The 17,497-nt window shown below is 39.4% G+C and overlaps 1 protein-coding gene across 1 annotated transcript; it reads left to right on the top strand.

Moving 5' to 3' along the window:
- The first annotated feature begins 1,692 nt into the window (after positions 1-1,692).
- LOC126378353 (myrosinase 1-like) lies at positions 1,693-13,223 on the top strand. Its single transcript, XM_050026630.1, has 9 exons — positions 1,693-1,841; positions 2,991-3,091; positions 7,104-7,296; positions 8,026-8,197; positions 8,959-9,166; positions 9,459-9,553; positions 10,344-10,646; positions 10,904-11,145; positions 13,038-13,223. Exons 1-9 carry the CDS (start codon positions 1,798-1,800, stop codon positions 13,177-13,179), a joined length of 1,500 nt encoding a protein of 499 aa, XP_049882587.1. The 5' UTR covers positions 1,693-1,797; the 3' UTR covers positions 13,180-13,223.
- Positions 13,224-17,497: the final 4,274 nt, after the last annotated feature.

Below are 17,497 nucleotides of genomic sequence, written 5' to 3'. Positions count from 1 at the left end.
CGCAATAAAAATAATTATTGCTTGTCTTGGTCATTGACACAGAGAGGTCATGCAATTATTATTATGCTATCTAAACCTATAAACGATTAGGTACGTACCTACTTAAAGAGATAAAGACCCATTGTATTATTGTATTAGATATATATTATTAGTGTTAGAGATCCAATTTGAATCAGTGCATTCGAAAGATGTCGTTGCTTTGTCTAAATTCGAAAACTGTCCGTAAATAGATACCTACCTCACCACTAATTTAAGAGCCACTCTTGTCGATGTAGCTTTTTTTTTTTATAATAGGTATAGGCTCGCGTTTGACCACAATCTCACCTGATGGTAAGATAACTTTCTCCATGCTACTTTTTTAGGGAAAAATAGGGCAGTGGTTTCCCTCTTGCCTTCTGCCCCCGTAAATACCTACTTGATCGAAAATAATCGCTGAACATAGGCACAATCAAAGAGCAAAAGTGCAGTTACTGAGCCCAGCGAATTATTTGTAAACAGTGGTGAAACTATGACCCACTAGTTGTCATTTAAATTGTATTTATGTTTTTGTAGGTGGTTTTGGTCGATTATAGAAATGACATGTCGACAGGAGGTCTTAAGTGCAACCAGTTAATTTATTACTTTGCAAGAAACTGATTGGACTTTTGCACCTGATCGTACCTACATGGAGGTGTTTCTGGTGACTAATTCAAAACGAAAACTTCGATAGAGGGGCTCTATCAAAGTTTTCGTCCGAAAAAAAAAACATTCTGATGTGATTTTCATTAACAAAACCTCGATTTATTTCTATTAATTTCAATCCGGGTAAAAATTGAGATCATAAGTTATTAGGTTGTCTATTATAGAACAAGCATGTCTATTGCGGACTTTTTGGCGGGAACGGGACGGTTGCTTTCTTCATTGAATAATCTAAATAATTAATACGAAGTGGTGTTTTGTGGTTAACGAGCATTAAGTTAGTTGGAAAACATTAGCGATAGTGTTATTATACACGCGGAATATTCAATAAACAAAGTGTACCTGTCTACCTATTTTCGCTTCGTGCCAACAAGCCACTTTATAACTCGAATGTTTATGCGGACTTTTGAGTTAATTCGTTTGGAGTTCAAAGTAGGAGTCTGCTCCGAGTGTGGGGGCTTAGGTTTCATCATTCATCGTCATCACCTTTCATAAGAAAAAAAATACACGAGACATGTCTGTATGGGCATAGTTCCCTTTGCCTTGCCCTTCGGGGAAAACCAAAACAAAAAAAAAACACATTCGAATTATGATTTTTCAAAATGGCTCTTACGCGCTTTTCACTAACAATATAGAGTAGGCAAATATTGGTGCTAATTCCTGTAAATACCATCTAATTTTATTTTAAGTTATATCTGTCATTTTCTTATCCGCCGAAAAGGAAAGGGACGGGTAATCGACAAGCATAAAATTTATGGAACACACGTCAATTTTAAGCACAAATCTAAACCAACCGTCTAAAAATTTTACATCAGTCAATAACCCGACACGTTCATTTACTCATTCTTCCTAAAATTAAGAGCTGTGAATCATCCGTCCCTTTCCTTTTCGACGGATATGAAAATGACAGATATAACTTAAAATAAAATTAGACGGTGTCTCCAGGAATCGGGGCCATTATGTGATATAAAGAGACATGTATAGTTGAAGTTAAATGATTAGTGATTGTTTATACAATTTTCTCATTATGATAATGCCAAGGGGTATCATTCGAGTCAGTGGCAGACAGACTGTGACTCGCAGATACCGTATTATTGGTGGCTTTTTAATGTGGGGAAAATGTGTTGGAAAATACTTTTATTATTCGCTTTAGTGACTTTGAGGTAAGCCAGTGTTTAATTATTTTTTCTACGTGTAAAGCAAGTACTTAAAAAAGGTTTTATGTAGGTATGTAAGAATTAACTATAGTTAAGTACCTACTCACAGAAACTGAAAATGTACCTACTTACATTGTCTACTATCATGATAAAAATGCAATATAATATACTTGATTAATTATGTAAGGAGATAATATTTATCAAAGATTATAACTTACCGTACGTAGGTACTATATCAATATGTATAAAATAATTAATAAAAAAAATCTAATCGCTTCCATTTATCTTCAAGCAATAAAGAAATATCGCGAAACATCGTACAGTTTTGTAAAGAAACATCGCGAAATATCGAATAAGTTTTTGTAACAGGTAGCTTCTATACTGTTGAAGCGAATAAAAAACATAACGCGTTAAGCTGCTCGTCTTTTCGGGCGTGTCGTAAAACCCAACATAGGGATTGTGTTCTTCTAACATAACGAGAAATGGTTATGGGGTATAGACTGATCAATTGTCGTCATATTGATCTTAGAACTTAGTGGTAGAGTCAGAAGAAGTGAGGAGTGGGGATGGTACGAAGCATCGTATCAGCAGTGGCTGATTACGTGTGGTTGTGCCCGCCTCATTAGGGATTATGCGCGTGCGTTTATGTAGGTAGTAGCTTCTCCCCGCGGCTTCGCTCACGTTAAATTCGAGGTAACACGGTTCCTCTTAATTAATTTATTTTTAGCTTTCTACCTTGAAAAATGCGAAAAGTCCCATATAAAATTTCACACCCTCTTTAAAGAGGTAGTTGGCAGATTAAAAAAAAAAGATGTAAGTACAGTCGTGAGCAATATTATGTTCCCACTTTAGAACCCTGTCACACTATCATGTTTGACATTTAATGAGACTTACGGTTTAATTTGTCAAAAAGTTAATGTGACATGGTTTCAAAGTGTATATATACATGGCCACATTGAAGCAATATATGCGTAAATGTCAAATTGCAACGATTTGCTTTAACCCCAGGTTTATCTATAAATGATTCCGATTTCTGATCAGTAGTAACCCTGAGGTCACCATACAAAGGTTGTCAAGGCCCCTGTCATGGTTCATGTGATGTAATGACTAAGTACACACTTATTGATATATTATCTTCAATGTTTGGACCCTCAGGTGTGAAGGTAGAAGTTCGGGACAACTATGTTTCCCCAAAGACTTCACCTGGGGGGTCGCCACCGCTTCCTATCAGATCGAGGGGGCGTGGAACACGTCAGGTACGTACACCTCAAAACCCATTTATTAGGGTTCCGTAGTCTAATGGCAAAAAACGGAACCCTTATAGATTCGTCATGTCTGTCCGTCCGTCCGTATGTCACAGCCACTTTTCTCCGAAACTATAATAGCTATACTGTTGAAACTTGATAAATATGTGTATTCTGTGAACTGCATAAGATTTTTATGCAATGATAGAAAAAAAAACCAATAAATTTTGGGGGTCCCCATACATAGAACTGAAACACAATTTTTTTTTATCATGCAAACTACCAACGAAAATTGGTTTGAACCAGATCTTTTTTTTAATACATCATAAATCGTAAACCGTAATTTACTTTTATATTATGTTACTTGCTGTTACGGAACCCTTCATGGGCGAGTCCGACTCGCATTTGGCCGCTTTTTTAATGCAGGTGCAGGTATACTTACTTCTCTCTTTTTTTGACGAGACTTATTAGCTGCAAATAGCATAAACTACTTGGCGGGAAACTTACTTCTCTAAAACCATATAATGTTAGCCAACATGAGAGAAAAAGATGCAACATTGAGCCTTCTCAATGGGAGGGTTTGGCATCACAGCGCCCAGAATGGCGCAGGCTTGTGATGAAGCGAGTACACGAGTTCGAGCAACAGCGCACGGCAGACCTCAACGCTAAACGTGATGTATTGAAGGCCCGTCCTCCTGCCGCTATTCATTATAATTACCAAAACGGTGTGCTCAGGTGCCCTCACTGTGCGCGGGAGTTCACTGCTAAGATAGGCTACATAAGTCATCTTCGGGCGCATCAGCGTCGTGCCGACTAGGGGCCTGTTTTATAAAACTTACGATTGTAAATTACGACGACAATTTGATGTTCATTACGTAACTAATATGAAACTGTAAAATATTCGTGATCACACACTCCGCAATGTACATCAAATTCTCATTGTAAATTACAATTGTAAGTTTTATTAAACAGGCCCCAGGAGTCGAAGTTGTCGCCATGGCCGAAATTGGTCGGAGATCATCATCATCATAATGTTAGAGTTTGGTCAGGATATTATAGGCTGATTATCTGATTGTCCGAAAGGATGACCTGACCTAACCAAACTAGGGTTGACAAAGAGATTTTTGTGATAACCAGTGTAACCACTAGACAACGAAGTACCGGATTGATGTCAGTGACGCTAAAATTGGGCAAGAACTGCGGGGTTAAGCCATAGAATGAGGAATAAGTTCGAATCCCGGTGGGGACATATCACAAAAATTACTTTGTGGTCCCTAGTTTGGTTCGGACATTAAGGCTGATCACCTGAGTGTCCGAAAGTAAGATGATCCGTGCTTCGGAAGGCACGTTCAGCCGTTGGTGCCAATTACTACTTACTGATGCCAGAGTAGTAACCCTGACACCAGGGTTGATGAGGTTGGTACTCCACCTCACAACCTACACGATTGAAGAACAAGGAATAATACTTCGTATAGAACGGCAAGTCTCCGCTCCCCACCAGCGTTTGAGCTAGGTTTACCTCACCCCCCTCGAATATAGTTTGGACTTGAATCAAATGGCGTCAGACGTCACACACACAGATGCGCGTGTATTATAACGTCAATGTGTGGTGTCTGTGTAAAACGAGGTTGTTTGTATAAAGTCTCCGGGTGGTTAAACATAACATAGCATCAAGTGTATTCCCGAAGAGTTGGATGGAATCAAATTCAAAAATATCTTTATTTAGTAGGTAAAAAGTTACACTTTTAATCGTTATTTTGTACATAACGAACGTCTCATCCGCACTAAAACTGCTGCAGCTTCTCACAACCTGTATAGCCGGGGAAAAAAAGCTGCAAGAAAAACCTCTGCAACAGGTACACCCACTCCTCGTCAGCAATGTACAGTCATGAGTAATATCATGTACCCATTTTAGAACCCTGTCGCACTATAATATTTGCATTTAATGAGACTTACCGTTTAATTTGTAAAAAAAGTTAATGTGACATGGTATCAAAGTGTAATACATATTAGGTAACTAGTAGGCGGGTCTATTGACATACGCAACTACGGAATTTTGACAGTTATCTTTCATGGTGAAATTTTCGACGCCTGCCCCGTTTTATTATGTGACTCATTGTACATTTGCATATGGTATTAACTACTTGGCTGGACAACTGGGGAGGACTGAAGGCTCTACTCCGTCGCATAGTCGTTCTATCCAGAAAAAAACCAACAATTTATGTTCTGTTTACGAAATGCCCAAGACCACGCAAATCTTCAAATTTCAAATCAAAGCTGATAATTATTTTCTAATGACTTGTGTCACTGCTCACCCTTATGGGAATTACGGGCGTGAATTATGTAAGTAGTATGTTCACTCATGCGGGGTACAACGCACTAGAGGTCAGTGGAACCCCTGCGAGTAAACAAAATTCTTTGTATTTCAAGGACAAGACCTGTTCCTTTGAGAAAAACAAAGCTATAATAACAACGTACCTATACACGGTGCAGTGACATCGCAACGAATACTGAGGGGGATGATTCAGAATTTCAAACCATGATTCTGAGTTAATATCAAGTCGAATTTTCCGTCAATCTACCTCGACAATCTGAGACCAACCCAAAACTAGCTGCAATTTCTGTATGCTCGTAACTTTGCGCACCCGATTAATTAACATGTGTGTGCCAAAAGCCCAAAACAAAATTCTGTGTTTCTCTTTTTAAAATCAAATGGGTTTGCTTTGGGCACCATTCTGCCTCTTAGTGTAAGAGCTTACCCAGAAGCATACCCTGGACACTTCATACAAAACACTTCGTTTTACACAGACACCACACATTGACGTTAGTGCACACGTGTGTGTGTGGCGTGTGACGCCCATACGATTAAAGACTAAAGAAAGGCCGAGGAAGGCGAGGTGAACTTAACTCAGCCGCTGGTGGGGAGCGGAGAGTTGTCATTCTTATACGTAGTATTATTCCTTATTCTATACCAGAAAATGCCCATTCTTGCCTTAACCTCCTTACGCTCAGATTTCCAAATACAATGGCCCCGATTCCTGCAAACACCGCCTAATTTTATTTTAAGTTATATCCGTCATTTTCATATCCGTCGAAAAGGAAAGGGACGGATGATTCACAGCTCTTAATTTTAGGAAGAATGAGTAAATGAATGTGTCGGGTTATTGACTGATGTAAAATTTTTAGACGGTTGTTTTAGATTTGTGCTTAAAATTGACGTGTGTTCCATAAATTTTATGCTTGTCAATTACCCGTCCCTTTCCTTTTCGGCGGATAAGAAAATGACAGATATAACTTAAAATAAAATTAGATGGTATTTACAGGAATTAGCACCAATACCTAGTTAAAGAATGAGTTTCGGAATTTAAAAAGACATTCAGTCTTACGACTTTAGAGGATCTGAAAATAAATAAGAATAAATAATTAGTTCACTGTTGGACATTGACCCCATATAAGATATCTTCTATAAAATAATATTATTGTGTTAATGACAATAGATAAAAGGATCATAGATCAAGAAGCTTCCAGACAACGAACGGAACAAGCTGTCATTTGCAGAATGACATAATTATCTAACAAGCTGCAGTTAACGGAGGGGCCAATGTTCCACCACATCATTACATTAGGTACATTAAACAATATATAAAAATATACGTCACACTGCAGGACACAGGCCTCCCTTCAATCAAACGGCGGTATTATGCTGTTTGAGATGGAAACCAATGAAACACAGGAGGCACCACATAGTGATCATTATTTATAATTTAGTCTACAATTGACAGAACATAGAGACAAAAACATTACACAGAGGGTTGACGTACTTACTTATCTAATATCTATAGCTTACGTGTGTCGTACCCAAACTCTCCAGGCAGATGGGATTGGCAGAAGCCAATCCCCTTTAAATCAGATCGTCTTTCCTCCTTCTATTGGGTCTACTTCAGCTGCGACGTCCATCTGTAGGCACCCTTTCCGTGAGTGGTTTAAATAGTTATAATAAATACCCCAAAAACTTCCTCAAAAGGTAAAGGTGAGAGCATATGGGACCGCTACACGCACTCGCATCCAGAGCAGGTGTTCGACCACTCAAGCGGCGATGTGGCTGACGACTCATACCACCAGTTCCGGGCTGACATCAGCATGCTGCGGGAGCTAGGCGTGCTGTTCTACCGCTTCTCTATCTCCTGGCCCAGGATCCTGCCCGAAGGGTTCAGCAAGTCAGTAGCTGTTGCTATTTCTTCTTCTATCTCTTTCCAATCTTAAGGAAGATCGCGTCCCGATCCGAACGTCTGCATTGAGCTTAAAGGACGACTTCGGTCTGTGAAGTTGGGAATAAGTGCAGATAGTTTATTATTTATGATCTCTGTGGTGTACCTGATAGACAGATGGACTACCAAACTAGAGGATCTATGTATCGATTCCCAATTTGGCTTATTTAGGAAACAAACTTGTCTAATCTTGACTCAGATCCGGGTTCATTTACTTTACCAACCTACACTGAACTCAATTTCTCTGTGATTAATGTCGGAAACCTGTGCTCTGCCCACACATTTTACATTTATTTATTTTATTTATTTATTTGTTCATATAAAGTATAGTACAGTGCAATACATTGTTTCATAGGCTAATAACATATTTATAACAGGTAAGGTAATAAGCCTCTGCAGCCGAACTAGGTGAAACCTGTATCTCAGCATGCAGCGCCTGTTCCCGACGGATAATAACAACTTAGCCAAATAAATTGTCCTTATTTAGTACATACTTGTATAGGTATATAACAATTAAACATTTGAAAAGGAAGATGCAAGGTGAGTGTGTGTGTGTGTGTGTGTGTGTGTGTGTGTGTGTGTGTGTGTGTGTGAGTGTGTGTGTGTGTGTGTGTGTGTGTGACATCAATTACTTAGACACAAATATACACAATATATAGCCATTAATTTCCTCTCAAGTGACGTGAACGAAGACGGTCTGAGGTACTACTCGGAGCTGATCAACGAGCTCCACGCCAACAGCATCCAGCCACTGGTCACCATGTACCACTGGGACCTGCCGCAGACTCTACAGGACCTCGGCGGGTGGACCAACCCCATTGTGGCTGATTATTTCGTTGATTACGCCAGGGTAAGGTACAAAATACACAAGCACACCCGCAAGCACACTTCCCAAGCGTTCTCATGTCTTTCACGGGGTCCGCTTAACTAACCTAACCTAACCCTAACCTGTAACAGGTCCGATTATAACACTAAATTAACAATCTGACATGGAAGGTCAGATTAGTTAAACCTGGGAGTTGAAAAGGTCATATCGAATCGATAATTTTGTAAACATTGCGCATTTATTTTTATATGCGCCAATGACAAATAGCTATGTTGCTTTTTTAACCAGCCAAAACCAACCCAATATCTACTATATCACAAATAAGTAGAATACTAACATCCATACGGTTCGTTATTTATCCATTTTAGGACTTGTATCAAAACTGGCTGAAAGTTCTTCTTATTACGTATGGTCAAATAGTTAAGTCCAGTCTGAGGATTACTGCCGTGTATATGAAAAAAAAATATTCATAAATATTTATTTTTCAAAATTGGCTTACAAAGTTAGCGCTTTTTGTTAAATATAAATTACATATTATGTAACTAACTGTAAAACTACTACCACATCGGAATCTGTAACGCTGAGGGAAAGACGTGGCCAGAAAACCTCCCAGCACAGGGCCCTAGTCCTACTGCTTCATGATTGCCTTTCTTTCTTTTTTTTTAATCCAGTTTGTATTACATAATTTATTTAAATACAATGGTATTCCAATTGCAGTCGGTGGAAGGAAAGTGAAAAATAAAGATTTTATGTTTGTAATTCCTGTCAAAATTTCCATCCTCCAGGTCCTGTTCACGAACTTCGGTCCCAAGGTAAAGGCATGGATCACATTTAACGAGCCCTTATCGTTCTGCCGCTCTGGGTATGGCGGCAACGACGCCCCTGGAGGCCACTCCAGTGGACTCGAGGCCTACATGTGTGCCCACAACGTGCTGCGTGCACACGGCATGACCTATCGCATGTTTGAGGCCGAGTTCAAGAACAAGACTGGAGGTTTGTAAGAGATTTTGGATTCGTTAATTTAGTCATGTATGGAGTTAGAGGTTTCTTCTGGTAGCTGATTAGTTTCTTTTTTTTTTGACGTGACTAATTATAGATTTGCCGCAGACGGCATTAACTACTTGGCCGGACAAATGGGGAGCGCTGAGGGCTCTCACCCGGTACAAAATTTAAGACAACAGGCCTGAGGGTGTTGAATCGATACTACATTATCTCTATCTTTACTCTGGAAAAAGTTATGTGCTCTTACGTATAAGTACTTACAATACATGTTTAATATTTGTAGGTAACGTCGGTATCACGTTAGATATGGCTTGGTTGGAGCCGGCGACCACGTCTGAAGACGACCAGAAATCTGCTGAAGTCGCCAGGCAATTCATGGTGAGTACATCACTAACCTGTTTACAGTATCACTCACCAGTCACACCAATTGGCTACTTGACACTTGTAACAATAAAATATGAAATATGTCGGAATATGATAGTTTATCATTTAACGATAATTATCCAATAGTTCTCATTTTTAAATATTTTATTTTTACAAAATAAGAATGCGTTTTTTTATCTGTGTATTACAAAACCCGAAACACGGGTGGCCATGTTAGAGCTTCGTGTGACGTCACATTTCACAAAATAAACAAAAACTATCTGTCAGGTTTCAAGTGATACTGTTTGACAGTTTCTTTGTTTGTTGAACTGTGACGTCTCTGGGCAAAATGTTTTCGCGGGTAATTTAAAATAATTGAAGATTAATGAGTATTTTTCTATTATATACTTAAAGCCTTTTCGAAAATAAAATATTTTAAGGGGTATAAAAGTACCAATTGTAATTTTTAAAATACTTATCCAAAAACGTAGTGTCACGTAGCCAATAAACTGTCAGATTAACGTCTCGTATTAGACATTGGATACAGAATAATCCTCTCCGCGCCACTTCTTGTCGGGCGCACAGCTGCAGATTTACCTGATCTTTCCGTGGTAAGATGGCACACGGTAAGAATAAGATTTTGGACGGAGTGTCCGGGGTGTGACATAGATTATATGTACATAGAATTGACCGAAGCATTTACTATTCCGTCAAAACACAGCATTTCATTATATTCCCCAATAAACCATAAGGTAGCTTGTAATAAGACATAACGTTTTAAGAAGATCCTCTTTTAATCTTCCAGTTCGGTTGGTACGCGCACCCAATCTACTCTAAGACCGGAGACTACCCACCTATCATGAGACGCAGAATCGACGAGATATCCAGACGTCAACATTTCCCCCGATCTCGTCTCCCAACTTTCACTGAAGAAGAAGTCAAAATGATCCGAGGGTCTTCAGATTTCCTCGGTTTGAACCACTATACGACGTACCTGGTCGCCAAAGGCAAAGGCAAGGTGGCAGTTCAGCCATCTTTCGACAACGATATGGGAGTGATCATCAGCCAGAAACCGGAATGGCCGAAAAGTAATTCGACGTGGTTGAGGGTGAGTTGGCTACTTTTTACACGAGATATGTCAAATCAAGGGCCTTGGGCGGCTCTGTAACAAATCCGATAACAATGTTGGTACGGTCAGTTTCAACCTCATAATCCTTGAGAGAAGTTATATACAGGAGTTACCCTGTCGATTCCAGTGCTACCGTCTACATTACAACTATTAGTTATTATCCTCATAAGCAGCTGCTGCTAGGCTAAGTACGAATGCTCCTTGTGCTTTTTAAATAATAACAATTTCTCCAACAGGTAGTACCATGGGGCTTCAGGAAAATCCTGAACTGGGTGAAGAAGACGTACGACAATCCTCTGGTGGTGATCACTGAGAACGGGATATCCTCAGAGCCTGGTCTGCAGGACAGCAAGCGAGTGAACTACATAGACGCGTACCTGCGCTCGTTACACGCGGCTGTCACGCAAGACGGCTGTAACATCATAGGGTACACTCACTGGAGCTTGATGGACAACTTCGAGTGGATGAGGGGATACTCGTGAGTACATACATACATACATAAACTCACGCCTATTTCCCAGGTAAGCAGAGACTATGGAATTCCATTTGCTTCGATCCTGACACACTTCTCTTGCTTCCTCCACATTCTTCTTCTTAACGAGTCGATGGCAAACTAATTAGTATCGGCCCAAAACTTGCCAACAAGTATGGCGCTATCTGCTGCATGCAGGACACGACACACACATCCATCAATCATCAATCGTTTCATACACGCACGACAGTTCAGAGTAGATCGTATTAAACCTTTTCTAAGGACATCTCCAATTTGGTCAATACATGACGTGGTCGACGATTTCCCTCATTCAGTGCTATCAACCCACTAGGATCGATTAATTCTTTCAAATATTTTTTCTCTCAGACGACGCCCTGAGCCGAGGTTCGCGCCCAACTGGGCACCCTCAGGCCTGTTGTCTTAAACGTTGTACCGGGTGAGAGCCTTCAGCGCTCCCAATTGTCCGGCCAAGTAGTTAATGCCATCTGCGGCAAATTTACAATAAGTCACGTCAAAAAAAGGCATCTTCATAATAAGTTTTTACAATAAGATTCCCATTGACATTCAGAATTTGCCTTTCAACTGCTTTAAGACAGTAGTTAAACAAAAACTTTACAAAAAAGGTTATTATAAAGTTAGTGATTATTTAGAAGATATGAATGCATGGGATTAACTGTCTGAGAACTGATATTAGGCAGCTAAATTACTCAATTGTATATCAATATTTTATGTTTATTTTTTTATTTTTTTTACAGAACGTCTAGGGCCTTGTGACGAGGTTTTTCTTGCAGCTTCTTTTCCCCGGCTATACAGGTTGTGAGAAGCTGCAGTAGTTTTAGGCGGATGAGACGTTCGTTATGTAAAAATTGACGATTCAAAGTGTAACTATGTTACCTACTGAATAAAGATATTTTTGAATTTGAATTTGAATAAGAACTATGAACACGAGTATCCTGTGTACTAATAATTTAAAACAACAGTGAGGTTTGAATATATTATTATCAAGTTATTGGTCAATGTCACATGTAACACGATAAGGGATGTTGCACAACAGGGACAAAGTTCACGAACAATTGATAACTGCTCCAGACCCGCGATAGACAGGATTTTTGTGTTTACTGCGAATTTCAAAAAAAAAACGTCATTTTAGTAGGCCTAAAAGCGTAGTGAGGAGCTCGGTGGCGCAGGGGTAAACGCGCTCGGTCTGCGATTGTTGAAGTTAAGCAACTTTCGCAAAGGCCGGTCATAGGATGGGTGACCACAAAAAAAAAGTTTTCATCTCGAGCTCCTCCGTGCTTCGGAAGGCACGTTAAGCCGTTGGTCCCGGCTGCATTAGCAGTCGTTAATATCCATCAATTCGCGCTGGGCCCGCGTGATGGTTTAAGGCCCGATCTCCCTAAACATCCACAGGGAAGGCCCGTGCCCCAGCAGTGGGGACGTTAAAGGGCTGGTGATGATGATGATGAAAAGGACGTCCAGTCATGAGCAATATCATTTACCCACTTTAGAACCCTGTCGCACTTAGACTTACGGTTTAATTTGTCAAAAAAGTTAATGTGACGTAGTTTCAAAATGTATACATATTAGTACTCGTGACCGTGCATTGACCACATTGGAGATGTCCTTAGAAAAGGTTTAGTACGATCAACTCTGAACCGGCGTGCGTGTATGAAACGACTGATGAATGTGGAGGAAGCAAGAGAAGTGTGTCAGGATCGAACCAAATGGAATTCCAGTCTCTGCTTACACCGGTTGGAAATAGGCGTCAGTTTATGTATGTATGTAATATTAGTATTAAAATGTTTCTTACTAGAAGTAGGCTTTTCGTAACTTTGCTGTCTGTCAAATTTTAAATTTAAAATGTATTTCTATTCCAGTGAACGGTTCGGCTTATACGAAGTGGATTACACCTCTCCCCAGCGCACGCGCACGCCACGCGTATCGGCCGCATACTACGCCAAGATAGTCAAGACTGGCTGCATACCGTCGCAGAAATATAGCCTAGTATTTAAGTACTGATTTATTAATAACTAGTATTATACTTCATATATTTTGAAAAAATACGTATGTTTTATTTTAAACTAACTGTAATCAGGTAAAATACTTATGTTATATTGGTAAATAAGTAGATAGGTACACTAAGTCCAACCCTTCCTGGAAAGTACTCTTAAGTACGTCCTTAAAAAGTACATAAGTACGTCTCTGGAAAGTGATTAAGCTGTCCCCATAAAACATAAAACCATTTAAGTTAGTCTCTGGAAAATACTGGAGCTTTACAGAGACGAACTTAAATGGTTAAAGTGGTTTGGTTTTCTTACTTAAAGTCGTCGGTAGAAACTGCTTTATGCCTGTCCCTGAATTTAGCTATTTTTTATTCGGTTCGATCGAGATAGTTAGCCAACAGACAGACATGTCTCTCGTAATTTTGTCAAGTTACGAGTCGTATTTATAGCTGAAGAAGCCATCCCAATACAACTTTAGAAATAAATACCATACAATAAGTATATATTTTAGCAGCATATTCACCTAGTCCCACTATTGGGTTAAGATGTTAATGAATAACTAAGTCACGATTCCTTAAACGTTTATAAGTTAGAAAAGACAACTTAGCTCTTCATTGAAATGTCCATTGTCCAATGTCCATGTTGAATGTACATTCTAACAAAATACACTTAAAAAATAAAAGTCAAACGTGAACAATATCATAAATATATTTTCAAACGAATATACATTTGGCGATCTCTTATTCTAGAATATTTGGAAGACAAAATCGCTTCCTAAGGACACTTATTTTTATCTATATTTTATACACAATTAAAATACACTGACAAAAAAGAAAAAAATATAGGCTGTCATTTTTTTTCGTATTCTATGGAACTAAAAAACAAAATGGCTGATTACTTAAACTTTTGGCAATTTACATTAACTTTATTTGAGCAACATTTTAATATTTAAATATGAATAAAAAAACAATTGACTATACAGCAATGTTAATAAATTATACGATTATTTTTTATAATACGTTATAAATAAAAAATTACGCCTACAAAAAAGCAAATAATTTGATTCTATAATTTCAGGAAATTATAGTTATAAAGTTGAATTTAGTCCCATAATGGTGCTAATTCCCGTAAATGCCATCTAATTTTATTTAAAGTTATATCTGTCATTTTCTTATCCGCCGAAAAGGAAAGGGACGGGTAATCGACAAGCATAAAATTTATGGAACACGCGTCAATTTTAAGCATAAATCTAAAACAACCGTCTAAAAATTTTACATTGACCAATAACCCGAAAGAATTAAGTTGACAGCACACGTCAAACGGTTTGCATACTAGCGAGATACCTTTTTGATTCGCCCGGGTTATTCATTCATTTACTCATTCTTCGTAAAAGTAAGAGCTGTCAATCGCGGCGGATAAGAAAATGACAGGTATAACTTAAAGTAAAATTAGGAGGTGTCTGCAGGAATCGGGGCCACTATAATATCAAAATCTACATAATAATTTAAATCCATCGGAGAACTCGCACATAAAAGTAAGTGCGCAATGCAAACAAATATTAAGTAAGAAATATATTATATGTATTGCTTTTATAGGTGAATTGCTTCTATGTGGCCTTTGTAACCCCCTTGACGCAAACTTAGCTATACATTTATACTGAGTGGTATAAATAATTATGTAGGTACAGTCGATATCTTAGCATCTATAGCGCGTGGTGATTCGTAACGCAGTCGGGTTATACAAATCCACATACCCACAGTTCGTCGCCTAATCGCGTACTACCCACAGTTCGTCGCCTAATCGCGTACTGCGGAATATCAGAGCATGCATCGCTCCAACAATATTGCTGTATTTCTGCTTTAACTTTTCGTGCCATATTTTGAGCGCTCCTGTTCAATCTACGGTACTTATAATATCAATGGAGAAAATAGTTCGTTAATCGCTTTCTCGCCGGCGGTGGATCCAGGGGGAGTCATGGAGGTCATGACACCCCCCCGCCTCCCACCCCCTGAGCGACCGGTTGGGAACAAGAGTGGCCACTGCAATTTTATCTACTTCTCTACGGAGATAGGTTGTCTACTACCTGGTGACTCTGATGTAAAAGCAGGATCCGCTCCTGGCTTTAAGGGGGTATCTGTCCGCTTCGTTTGTGTCGTGCGCTACGCAAAGCTTTGACATCAGTCCGTGCGTATCTCTTGGAGGATGATGGAAGGGAAGCATCATCATCAGACAAGCTCGACCGGTATAGTGTTTTCCAGGACGGAACTAGGTGTTCTAAGTCATTGCCTAGAACAATAAACAATTATGATATAGAGCGGAACGGCCTCTGTGGTTAGAGCATTAGGCTCACGATGTGGAGGTCCGAGTTCGATTCCTGACGGGGACGCTGTCGTAAATCACTTTGTGAGACTGTCCTTTGTTTGGCTAGAACTTTGCAGGCTGAATTCCCAATCCTAATCCTATTCACCTAATCCTGAAAAGTAAGATTGTTCCGTGCTTAAGCCGTTGGCTCAGGGCTACTAGCCCCAAAACACCTCAACCGTCTCGCAGTGGAACAGCGTGATGGAGTATGCTCCATACCCCCTCTGGTTGATTGGGGGGCCTGTGTCCAGCAGTGGAATGTATTCTATGGATGTAACAGGACGTATGTCCTAGTAGTTCTAATCATAGGTCAAGTCTATAACCACTGTACAACTGTGTGTAACAGTGGTTACAAGTCAGTCATCTTTTAAGGGGCAATGTATACGATTTTACAATAAGATTCCCATTGACATTCAGAATTTGCCTTTAATTGTTTTAAGACAAAAAGGTTAATATAAAAGGTTATTATTAAAAGATATGAATGTATGGGATTAACTGTCTGAGAACTGATATTAGGCAGCTAAATTACTCAATTGTATAACAATATTTCTTTTTGTTTAAAGAACGTCTAGGGCCCTGTGCCGAGGTTTTTCTTGCAGCTTCTTTTCCCCGGCTGTACTGGTTGTGAGAAGCTGCAATAGTTTTAGGCGGATGAGACGTTCGTTATGTAAAAATTGACGATTAAAAGTGTAACTATGTTACCTACTGAATAAAGATATTTTTGAATTTGAATGAATATAGACAACTCACAAATTAATGTAGATAACTAATTCCTAGTAGTTCTTTAAATTATTTATTTTGTTAGAATGCACTAACCCGCTATTATTATATTTGTACACAATTTTCCTGTACCCAAAAGTTGCCTGGAAGAAATTGCTGCATGAGCAATAAGGCCGCCTGTTGTGCTTTTCTATATATGCTGTCCTTATATCTGTATTTTGTGTCAATTGTGCTCAATAAAGTATTTTATCTATCTATCTAGTAATCGGATATCAGGGCGCGTATGTACCTGAAGCCTCCGTGGTCTAACAGCCTCCGTGGTCTAGTGGTTAGAGCGTTAGGCTCAAGATCTGGAGGTCCGGGTTCGATTCCCGATGGGGACATTGTCGAAATCACTTTGTGAGACTGTCCTTTGTTTGGTAAGGACTTTTCAGGCTTGAATCACCTGATTGTCCGAAAAAGTAAGATGATTCCGTGCTTCGGAATGCACGTTAAGCTGTTGGTCCCGGCTATTAGCCGTAAAAACACCTCCACCAACCCGCAGTGGAGCAGCGTGGTGGAGTATGCTCCATACCCTCTCCGGTTGATTGAGGGGAGGCCTGTGCCCAGCAGTGGGACGTATATAGGCAGTTTATGTATGTACCTGAAGATCGCTAAATTACTGATATGTGTAAGGTATAAGGTATGAGGGACTATCCAGGCTACGTTCCTCAAAAAATATAGGTGGCGCTGTCCAAACTTGAGTGACAGTATAATGTTTGAGAGAAGCGACGGCCCGGGTTGGGTCGACAGCAATAAGTGCCGAAAGACAGAGAGGAGATATAGGGAATCATCTAAAAATATTGCAATTTGACATTTGCGCATATAAAAGTACGCAATGTCAAACCTCAAATAGTAGTATTCTTTTATGTGAATTGTTTCTATGTGGCATTTTTAACCCCCCTGAAGAGTTTGCTATCGTGAGCTGATTGGCCGCACAGTGAAAACAACGCAAGCGCCCTTTCGAAAAATCATATTCTGATGTTCAAAATTTATTTATTTATCTTGACTCCTTTTACCCAAAAACAATTCCCCTTACATTCCGAACCCAATCTAATAATAGACAACCACTTTATATTTAAAATAAAACTTCCTTACTTCCTATTCATTGACGACAGAACCATGGTCTGAATCATCCCCCTCAGTGTTTGTTACGATGTCACTAACTCCCTGTATATGGAGTAATCGGATCGCGGTCGTTAGGTTAGGTTCCT

The sequence above is a fragment of the Pectinophora gossypiella genome, chromosome 2 (genome assembly GCF_024362695.1).
Source record: "Pectinophora gossypiella chromosome 2, ilPecGoss1.1, whole genome shotgun sequence".
Taxonomy (NCBI): Eukaryota; Metazoa; Arthropoda; class Insecta; order Lepidoptera; family Gelechiidae; genus Pectinophora; species Pectinophora gossypiella.
This window is presented reverse-complemented; position numbering and strand designations above follow the sequence as displayed.